We start from the raw sequence: 11,050 nt of genomic DNA on the forward strand, positions 1-11,050 counted from the left end.
GAAGCATAGACCACAAACAATTCTGCCTCTTCACCTTCAGGACGCTGAGCTGGAGGCACAGCGCAGCCGTGGGGCTGACATGGATGCCATGCTGGCTGAGAAGGAGAAGAAGCTGGCTGAAAGAGATGCTTACATCAGGGACTTGCAGGTGGCCTGTGGATCCAGCGATGCTGCCAATGAAATATTCCTGCCCAATGAAGAATTGAAGGTATGTTAGCAGCTCAGTTATAAAATCTCTCTAGAGTTTTCAAGGAACCAATGAATTCTAATGTTATGTAGCCAGTCCCTCTCTGAAACACGGTTAGTTAATGTGAATAAAAATTCTTTACTGACTATCTTCATTTGTATATATCTACTTATTTTGTCTTTACCAGGGAAAGGTTTCATGATTGCTGTATCATTTTTCTGCTAATTATCTTTTGGTTTGCATTGCAAAGAACCAGCTGGCAGCTAAGGAGTCATCACTGCAAAACATGGAGATTCTGGTGAGGAACCTTACCAAGAAGGTGGGAGACAGTGAAGAAAAATGCAGCTTGTTCCAGGAGCAGATCGAGAGCCTGAAAAATATTCAAAACAAGGAAAGAGAGCATTTCCAAGAAAAAGAAGCTACATACATGGAAAGTGTAAGTAAATGCAGGATTCCAAAAGTTATATCCAGTTCTTAGGAAGATGGTGAGAGAGCTACAAACCACATTGAAAGTAGAATATAGGTGTTTGAGGAGGAGATTGCCATTTGGGCTTAGTTGATAGAAGCTTGCTAGGAGTGAACATAAGTGACTAATTAGTGTATTTAATGTTACTGGAAGCAAAATTCAGACTTAATATGGAATCCATTATCTTGCTGTACCTTTAGTTAGTTCAGTGTGATTTTACCATAGTTTGTGGGCTGGTTTCATATTTATTTTCTTTGTGGTTTTAGGTACGTACATTTCAAAATCTTATCCAGGAAAAGGAAAAGGAGCTGGAAGCACAGAGAGAAAAACATGAGCAGGAGCTGTTTAGATTAGCTGCTAAATCTGATGCAAGTGCTGACCTAGAACAGGTGCGTTGCTCTGGAAACTCAGCAGCTTGAATTGGGAGTCATGTAATTACCAAACTCTGTGACACAGTTCAAGTGTCTGGTTGGGAGAATAAAAATAAGTCTTTTATAGATTGTTTGATTATTTAACTTTTAATTTTTGATAGCTACTAAAGGCCTTGAAACAGAAGCTCCATGAAAAGGAAGAAGTCATGCTGGGAAGGACACAGGTGATTGATGTCTTGCAAAAAGAGCTGGATGCCAAGGACCAGCAATTGAAAGTAAGAAATGTCATAAATAGGAGTACAGATATCATGTTTGACAGTGGTAGGAAAAACACTTTGAATTAAAATTATGAATATTTTTTGTGCTGTGTTTTGTTGCTTTTTTTTAAACAGGAGATTAATGAAAGCCTGAAACGTCTTTTGTCTGAAAAAGAAAACCTCCAGTCTAAACTGGATGCTGAGAAACATGTAATGAGAGCCCAATTAAAAGACATGATGGAGAAACATGAGCTTGAAATGACAAAAGTTAAGGCGAAATACGATGCTGAACTGCATGAAATTCAAGAGAAACATGAAACTGAACTGCAAGAGAAAGACCAGGCCCTGGTTCAGCTTCAGAAACAAGTGGCAGAGTTGAGTGGTGGTGGACAGAGTAACTCCAAAAAAGTCAAAGATCTGGAGTCTGTAACCAAAGAGAAGATGGAAGATTTGGAAGGTATCCTAATTCACAGTTGTCATTGACAATATTAAAGGCTTCTTTGCCTTTATGTGTTTTGAGCCAATTTCATACCTATTGCAATTAGAACTACATGAAATTTGATGGAATATTATTGCCACAGTAATTAAAGTGATTAAGTTCTGTAATCATGAGGGTTAGAGGATTGCCAAGATAATCACATGAACTATAAATTTCTCACTGTTTCTAGTCCTTACGTTTTTCTGTAAATGCTGTTGTCTTGCGTGTGTAACTTCCAGGTGCTAAAGGAATTGCGCACAAGGTTTGTATTAATAATCTCTCAACAGTTTTAAATAATTCCTGCTTCTTGTTTCTTAGTCCAAGTGAAATTGAAAACAGAAGAGGCCAGCAAATCTGAAGCCAAATTTTTGAAAATGAAGGCTTGGTCTAAATCAAGAATCAAACAGCTGGAAGATGAACTGAAAAATGTATGTATGTGTAACTTTGCATTTAAGACTCTGTGTCTTTCTCCAGCTACTGTACTTGGAGATTTGATTAGGAATAACTAAACTGTGGGGTAAAAAAAATATTAAATTACTTTGCTTTATGAATTAATGTATGAAAATGGAATGGACATAAAGTGTTGCTACAAGATGCAGTTTAAATGAAAGATAGTACAGATTGTGTTATCAGCACTCGGGTAAATTTGTTAGAGATGAGTTTCTGTATTGCACTTTAAATATTAGAAAAAGAACTATTGTAAAGAATAAGGAAGAGGACTTTGCTGTGATTTTGCTGAGTTTGAAACCCCATAACTGTATTTTCTTTCAGTTTTCTTCAAAGAACAATGATGCATCTGCCTTAAGCAATCGTGTGTCAGAATTAGAAGTTGAAAATGAAGCGCTGCAGTCAAAACTGCAGTCATTGCATGAAATCAGAACTCAAAATGGTAAGAGAAAATCTTTTGCAGATGATCCAAAATAAAGAGACAAAAACCAAAATTATTTGTGTCCTCATGAAACAAATTTATTATGTTTTGTAGAAGAACTACTGAAAAAGCTGGAGCTATATGAAGAGCAGCAGAGAAAGCTGCAGGCTGATCTTGACCAAGTTACAAAGAGAGCAGCTTCACAGGTTGAGTTGAAAATTGATATGCATGAGTTATTGATTAATGGTGCTAATTATACTTTGAAAAGTGTGTCAGCTGGGTTTTGGAGCCTAAAATTAATTTATTGATGTATGGAGTTGTCAGTGTCAGTGACTGTTCAGTTGGAGAACAACAGGTTTTGAATTACTCAAAAAGATTGATTTCTACTTACTTTGCACACACTTCAAATTACATTTTTTCCAAGCAGTTTGCTACATACTTAGTTACATTTAAGATGAGTCATCAAAGTGTGGATGTTATTTTGTAGACAAAATATTTTACATGTTTTATGAAGTCATGGGACTTGTTTTTCATATAATCTACAATATCTACCATCTACACTTACCAATTTCATAGATTTTTATTTATGTAAAATGGTGAATTATGATACTTTGCCCACTTCCAATGTATTTATGTTTGCAGAGGCATGTGGTAGATTTATTTTAATACAGAATTTCTTGTGTTAGGCCAGTGAATCAGGTAGCGTGGATGAATTGCAGAGTCAACTCTTGGAATGGCAGGAAAATGTCCCAGAGTCAGAGGAGTCCCGGGATCAAGTCCGAGAAGAGAAATCTGCCATGGCCTTGAGAATGGCTCAGATTGAGGAGGAGAGAGAAGGTGAATTATTTTATTTCCAGTACAACAATCCTGTTTTTATAGATCTGTGTGTGTCTGTTGTGCATCAGACCGAATTGATAGCACATCACCATGACTTGTTTCTGTAGTCGTAAAATATGTGTAGTTAGTGAAATTGCTGAAATTTGCAGTTTCTGCTTTTCCCTCGAGTTTGTTTTTCATAAATCCATCTTGTTTTGTATAATTTTTATTAAGTAGATGTACTGTTCTGTTTGCCGTTTGAGCTGCTGCTCTGTAAGGCTGCTTGAAAGGCTTATTGTCTGCATATGATAAATGATAAAAGCTGTAAATCATATTTTATCAATGATAAATAGTTCTCCACTCTAAGCTGCCTGTTTGCTTAGAGAACTGGTGAACGTGTGGGGGACTATAGTGTTGGTTTGAATGACAGGAATAAAAGTGGTGCTTAAGCAAAGTGTACCTGACATGGAGTTTCTCTTTTGGAAATTTCTCATTAATTCTATTTAGAATATTTAGTGATCTGTGAGTAGGTGCCACTTGTGTAGGCCAGCTGAATAATGTGCACTGGCAGTGGCTTGGAGGGAGTTAAAAATACCAAATTACCTACAGAAAGTAGCATTTCAAGTAATGTCAGGATTTAGAGTTTGCTAAATTATTAATTAATCAGCTGATGAGTAGCTTCTATTAAAGCTTATAAAAGTCTGATTAAATTCTAGATAGCTTTTACTGCTCTTTCCATGCCATCTGAACTAAATTACAATTTTTGTCCCCATAGTTAACTGCATGGAGAGTAATGGCAAATTTTAATGCACAGGACCTACCATTGTAATTAATCCAGTTAGTTAATATGAACCTTCTCTTTTCAATCTGCAACTGAATTATTTTTCATTTCCATGATCCATTTGAAAGTTCAGTGTGTAAGCACAGAAATGTTTTAAGGATCATGTCTCTTTTTTTTAAAGGATTATGCTTTGGTATTGAAAGGAAGTAATACCCCTGCATTAAATCTACTTGTTAGCTCATCTGTGCTGGCCACAGGGCCATGTGCAATATTAATAACGCTTGTAAAATTTCCTCTGCCTCAGTCCAGGTTTAATTTTGCATTTTTTTTTTCCCCTTGGGAATAGCATGACCTTTCTGTTTCTTTTTTCCCTGCCGTTCCACCTGGTGAGCCCTGAGCGTCCCTTCCCCCTCCACTCCTACCCTCCACTGCGATTTGGGCAGCCAGGGAGAACAGTTTCCCATCAGTTTTGTGCATGCAGGTTCCTGCAGCAATGGCTCCTTGGAATGTACTGTTGCTGATTTCTCCTGCTCTCACTTCTTGTGGAGAAAATTGCCAACAGTACCTTGCAAGGTCTGCCATTGATGGTTTGTGGTTCTTAGCAATACATGTAACAACTGCTGGGTTTTAACTTGAGTTTCTCCTGCCTTGCAATACCTGTTTCTTCTTTTGTATTAATGAAATCATCTTCATTTTTTCACTGTAGTAACAGCTGACTCCATATTTTTTGTATCTAGAAACAAATTTCTTGGCTTACCACGAGTGGTGAGGACTAAGTAAGAATCAAATTCATTCTTAGTACTACCTGAAATTCAGTAGTATTTAAAAAAAAATAATATTCCATCCCATAAATTGCTGAACTTTGCATGCATTAATATTAGCTACCAATATTTTAAGCCATATGTAAGTAATATGTAGTATCAATAGTGACTCAAGGAAGTACAGACACAGCATAGTTTGTTTATATGCAGTGTGTCTCTGAAAAAAGGTGTTCTTGGAGGTTTTTCAGGTTTTTATGTTAGATAATGGCAAATGAAAAGCTTCCTAAGCGACTGTGAAACATTAACAAAATGTATTTACTTAGTAATTGTTGTTAAAGCAATGCTCAATTTAATTGGAAGTGTTTTAACACTTCTCTGAGTGTGCTAAATCATTCTAAAGCTCCAATTTCTATACTTCCATTATTCTTGTGACAATGGTAATTTCATTGGTTTTTTCATTACCAGATATTTAGGAGCCTAAAAATATTGGGTTCCTACATTACAGTGTCAGAGGAGGGGCTAAATTTTTACCTGGAATAGATCTTATTCTTTGAACCCCTTAACTGGCAGTTGCTGTAAACAGAGGTTTAAAGCCTATGATCAAAACTTGGCATTTAATTTTACAACCTTGAAAAAGATTTTAAAAAAATGTGTCAAATCTAGAAAATGCACAAAGGTGTTTAAAACACTTATGAACTGACAATGCAAGAAGCCAAAGTGTAATTGAAATTGGAAGTATAATCCGATTTAGCAATCCCACTTGGAAAGGGTCATTGTTTTTTTCTTTACCTTTTTTCCCCACTAATCCTTTTGGACAAGACATTAGGTGTGTAATTTTGAAATATTACAGGAAGAATTTAAATCTAGCAGGTGCTACAGAAATGTGAGTTAAGGAAATCCGTGCTATAAGTTATCCTTGGCCAACTCAGATGAAAACAGTGTTCCCTGTAGGGCTGAATCTCCAAATAATTCCTGGTGTTGGCCTCACAGATGCATTGACATCAATTCTCTGAGTTGTGTGTGCTGTGAGGACAACTGTGGATTCATGTGGTTAAATTGAAAGCCAAATTTTTAATTATCCAATTAATGTAACTTTCAATTGAAGTATGGAGTCACCTTTATTTTCCCTCCATTTCCCTGTCTGTGCTGTTGTCTGCTTTGCATGGTATGTGGTGTTTCCTAATCTTTACCCCCAACGTGTTTTGTTGTATCACAAAACAGATGGGAATGCACTTCAGATGACAAATCATTTCTAACAATGAGCAGGATGCATACCTAAGATTTCATATTCTCAGTTTATTCAGTGTGTTTATTTACTAGTGATTCTGTATTTGTCCTGGAAAGAATGATGTTACTAATTTATGAAAAGATGGTTTGATGCCAGTTTGCAGTGTAACGTACTTGTGACTTCCTCAAATGATCTGGCTTTAGAGCTCGTACTAAAATTAAAGTTTTTATAGAAATTAGTGTGATTGTGGAGATTAAAAAGGCATCAGCTGAAAAAGCTGTGGCTTTCATCATACAAATTGGGTGTATTTGAACCTGGTAAATTGAATTGAGATGTAATTTGGCATTTTAATTGATTGGCTTTCCTTCTTACTATGGTATAACCTCACCCTTTCCACCCTCCTCTATAAAGTCTTCCTTTAGAGCTGATGAAGAAGTGAGGTTAGACTTCAATTTGCTGCTTCTTAGTGAGATGCTCAGACTTTATGTTCTGCATAGCAATGTTGGAGGGAAATCACAAGGTGATTGCAGTGGATTTTAATCCTTAATCTTGTTCCTGTCAGTCATTTGTAGGGACTTCACCCTGTCCCTGGTCTCTTTTCATGTAGTAGTGTCTGATATAAATGTAAATGCTTTCCTGTGGCACAAAACTGATTGAGGATGACTGGTTCTTTCCTGGCTACTCCAATCCAGCCATAGTCTCAGGGCAGCAGGAGCTGGAGGAGGAACTGGCCACAATTCAAGGAATGGGCAGGCTGCAGCAGGCAAGAAGAAAAGGCAGTCAAACCAGCAGGAAGCTGCAGGTGGGTTCAAAGAGATGTGAGTTTATTTTTACCTGTCTGTTAATAAAAATGTGGAAAATACTGTTACTTATGTGGTGCTTTAGTCTTTAAAACATTAGGAGCTTAAGAACATAGATTGGAACTGAAAAGATTGATAAATTTAATGATCATATTGCCAGAAGATGAGAAATTCCAGTGGTGTAACACCTCTTACTCCTTCCCACTGAAAAATCACAAGGTTCTCTCTGGACTAATTCCCATGTGCGTGCTTCAGATGTTAAGGCCATTTTTGGCTTCAGTAAAGTCTTTACAAATCTCTTTGCTGGTCGAGCTTTACAGAATAATTAGTACCACTTAATTCAGGTGGACTTCTAGGTAGGTGGTGTTGTACCTTGCATGAAAAATGGCAACTTTGGTAGGAATTAGGATGTTACTGTCACGTTAACAGACCATTGGAAGACTGTAATTAGTTAACTGGTACTTCAGAGAACTCTTTAACTTTAGAAATCAGGGCACTAATTAAGATAGCCAAACATTGTTATCCGTTAGCTTCTCAAATAGCCAAGGGTGTTTTTAAAGGCTTGCAGGTATCTTAAAAAACCTGTGGGAGACTTTGCTTTTCTGAAGTAGTAGCCAGAAACTGGGCATGCTGCTCTAGTCCACAGCAATCCCACATACTTCCATTTAAGTGCCGGAATCAGTGCTAACTTTTGGGATTTTTTTGATTGAAATTGTGGTTTTAGTAGCAGAATTATCTTATCCCTGCTGGCTTCCTTCTTTAAGTTAAACTTCCTTCTCATGTCTTGTGTGTAGGAAGAATTCCCCTTCGATGGCAAACAATGCTTCCAAGAACTGAATGTCACCTTGGATAGCACTGACTCAACTGAAGGCGAAAACATGGGAGGTTGGTGGCCAGAGTACCCTTCACCCAATGCAGGTGTGATAGCGACTAGACAGTTGATGGAAGCATGCACACAGCATCTGCATTTTGTGTATATTTTTGTTTTCAAATTCAGCTAACAGCCCATTTGTGGTGTATTCTAATCTGTGTTGGATTTTTTTGCCTTGCGTTTTCTTCCTTTTCGTTTCCAAGCATGTGCGTGCTGGATGAACTGCCTAGTTCTGGCTCCCAAGTACAGCATCAATATGGCTGAGCAGTGGAATTGGATGAGCTTTGATGCCCATCAAATATCCCATGTGGCAAGATCATGTGTTTGTTTTAAATTATGAGTCTTGTTCCTGTGAATGTGCTTCCAGTTTATATCACAGTTATGTTGCAAACCAGAATTCCATTCTGTTGCTGCTTAATTTAAAAATGCAATTCTCAGTTTTTAATGCTGATGTTTTTATATCAGTGGTAAAGATTGCAAATACATCTTGTTGTTAAGATGAAATGGGCTCACTTGCAAATTGTCAGTCCAGACCAGTTTATTACTAATTACTTAAGATATGATCCTGCAAGCACCTGATAAACTTACTGTTATCATGGTTAATGAACCATGTAATCATGGCTGATGTACCATGAGCCACACTATTGGTTGAGCCACAGTAGTGGTGGCTCAATATTAGAATATTTCTACCAGGTCCTCTGAGTTCATGAGATATGCAACTTTATTTTGGTTTCCCAACAGTTAAGGGTACTTTTGCCACCTGAATTTTGGGGATGTAGTGCCTCAGGTGTTTCCGCTAGAAATGGGTGAGATTTGTTTGTGCCCAGCACTGATGGGGACTTTGAATAAAGAGCTGCAGCCATTTTTAGACTTCAGGAATTTTGGTGGGCTTCTCTTGAAAGAATCTTCCTTCTTTGACCTGAGTAGGTTTACGGAGTGTGGTTGAAGAGTTGGAATTGGAAAGAAACCAACTGCAGGAGCAAATACTTTTTCTGGAAGAGCGTTGTCAGGATTTGGAAGACAGATTTCAGCTTCAAGGTAGAATGGAGGCTCTCCAGGTGAGCTTTGGAGTTGTGTAAACCTGATGATGCAAGAGAATCATTCTCAGTTATTTGCTTTATATCACAGCCTACAGTAAGCTAAACCCATCAATTTTCAGCTGACAAAAAATGACTGAAGCCTAATTTACACTCATTAATTATGTTGTCAGGGAGTGTGCACATCCTGTATTATGATTAGGATTAAGTTTTATTTGTTTTAGAAATACAGTAAAAAGATAACATGATTTTCTTTGTGAAGGTCTTTGCCAGAAGGTCCAGATTAAATTTGGTTATGACTCGTTTGAATTTTCCATTCCTTATATTCATCAGGTTTCTTTTCTGTAAGTGTGTGTATTTAATTTTTCATACATTTTTAGAGAAGAAACTGCTTATAGAAAAATTATTCATAATTTTATGTAAATATATATACATGCAATCTAAACTCCCAACCATTCACTGAAGGCCCTGCAAAAAACAGTTGAGTTGTTTTAAAAGAAAGTTATTTTTAGTATTGCTTGACTGACAAATTACTGTGATAATTTGTGAACTGTGTTTTCACTGAGTGACACAACTGATCTTGTACTCAAACTCTTGGTGCATTACTCATAGTTCTTTATCTGTTAAGTTACACATGTATAAAGAGGAATGACTTTAAATAATGGTTTTAAGATGAGAGACAAGCTTACATTAATTACTGAGACTCTTGTAACAAAGCCTTTCAATACAGGTAACGTTTGGTGTAGAGGAAGAAGGGCAGCTATTGAGGGCGGTGCAGGTGTGTCTGCCTCCTCCAAAATGCCACCTTCTGTTCATGAATGGTGACAAGTTTGCCACGTTTGTCCTACGTGCTGTTGATTCTGGATGTGTTTTGCTTTTGGTTGTTGGTTGCCGTTGTACTACTTTCTCTTTTTTTTCTTTTTTTTCTTTTTTTTTTTTGTGGTTTTGTTTTTGAATTGGTGCAGTGGATCTGACCTAGAGTAGGAGATTTTTTACTGTGTTTGAAACCGCCAAAAAACTGTGTGAACAAAGCTTGCTTCCTTTTTTCTCCAGTTCTCTCACACTTCTCTGGGTGTGATAATGTTCTTCATTGTTGCTTTGTTGCAGAACGAAAATGAGCGTTTGCAAACTCAACTCACCCAGTTGCGCAGCCAGCAAATGAGAGATGTGGAAAAGCATCAAATTCTGATCTCTGGCTTGAATGAGCAGCTCAAAGGGTAAAACAAAGGTTCTTTACAATTCCACACACCACTGTCTTTCTCTGCTGTCAACTTCAACTTCTAATGAGGAGTATAATCTCTCAAAACACTTGAAAAAACAATTACTTGTTCCATGTTTCTGTTTGCAGATATGTTATTTTTATACTTGCAAGTTTAAATGGAAAGTGTAAAAATAATAATTCCCTGAGTTTGGAGTTAGTAAGTTTAGAAAACTTGAAGCAAGCCTTCTTTTCAAAATGCTTAAATATGTGTTTTCTTCTCAGATTAAGTGACAGAAATAGTTTCCTTGAAAATTCACTTGGAGAAAGAGAACAAAAGCTGGTGAGCACAACAGAAAAGCTGGAACAAATTGAAGCTTTGAGGAAACTGCTTCAAGAAAAGGATATTCTAAACAAAGAGCTTGGGGAAAAGTTTGCACATGTTGAGCAACAAGTAAGTTAAATTTATAGTTAGTATTTCACTTATTAGAACTGATGAGCTTTAACTGTAACTTTTGGTTTGTGTCCCAATAGAATTATTGCTGTTTTCCCAGTCTGAAAATTTTTACTCTGTCTTCACAGTTTTGTTCATTTGATTGCTTTGCTTTAAGTTTGGTGTAAAGATTTCTTAGACCCAACACACCTTTTGCATGAAAGTATTTACATTTTATTGAGCTGATAAATTGTCGTTTATTAATTTCAGAGTATGCACCTCAGTGTTGTGTAAACTCAATATTAGAATCGGTAACATAAAAATTGTAATAGAATTTTATGTGTTTCTTTCACATGAACTTCTGCTTTTAATACTAAGCTGAATGAAGCCTTAAAGAAATGCAGTGTGTATGAAGTAGAGAATGTTGAGCAGAAAACAGCCATCAGTGATCTCACGGAAAGAGTTGCTACACTGAAAGAAAAGGTAATTCATAAAAGT

General features: G+C 36.9%; 1 protein-coding gene across 3 annotated transcripts in view; it reads left to right on the forward strand.

Annotated features, from left to right (window-relative positions):
• LOC116997202 (golgin subfamily B member 1-like) overlaps positions 1–11,050 on the forward strand; it is a 35,000-nt gene that overhangs the window by 5,843 nt on the left and 18,107 nt on the right. For 2 of the 3 annotated variants that reach the window (XM_042779360.1, XM_033061539.2), the window contains exons 6-20: positions 41–208; positions 438–623; positions 920–1,042; positions 1,186–1,299; positions 1,417–1,738; positions 2,078–2,187; positions 2,531–2,648; positions 2,742–2,833; positions 3,314–3,464; positions 6,906–7,015; positions 7,808–7,931; positions 8,812–8,942; positions 10,029–10,138; positions 10,405–10,573; positions 10,931–11,035. In XM_042779360.1, the coding sequence (XP_042635294.1) occupies positions 41–208; positions 438–623; positions 920–1,042; positions 1,186–1,299; positions 1,417–1,738; positions 2,078–2,187; positions 2,531–2,648; positions 2,742–2,833; positions 3,314–3,464; positions 6,906–7,015; positions 7,808–7,931; positions 8,812–8,942; positions 10,029–10,138; positions 10,405–10,573; positions 10,931–11,035 (2,133 nt within the window). The remainder of the gene's footprint in view (positions 1–40; positions 209–437; positions 624–919; positions 1,043–1,185; positions 1,300–1,416; positions 1,739–2,077; positions 2,188–2,530; positions 2,649–2,741; positions 2,834–3,313; positions 3,465–6,905; positions 7,016–7,807; positions 7,932–8,811; positions 8,943–10,028; positions 10,139–10,404; positions 10,574–10,930; positions 11,036–11,050) is intronic. The other variant, XM_042779361.1, reaches the window with a different exon arrangement.

This window comes from Catharus ustulatus, chromosome 6, assembly GCF_009819885.2.
Source record: "Catharus ustulatus isolate bCatUst1 chromosome 6, bCatUst1.pri.v2, whole genome shotgun sequence".
In the NCBI taxonomy this organism is placed as follows: domain Eukaryota; kingdom Metazoa; phylum Chordata; class Aves; order Passeriformes; family Turdidae; genus Catharus; species Catharus ustulatus.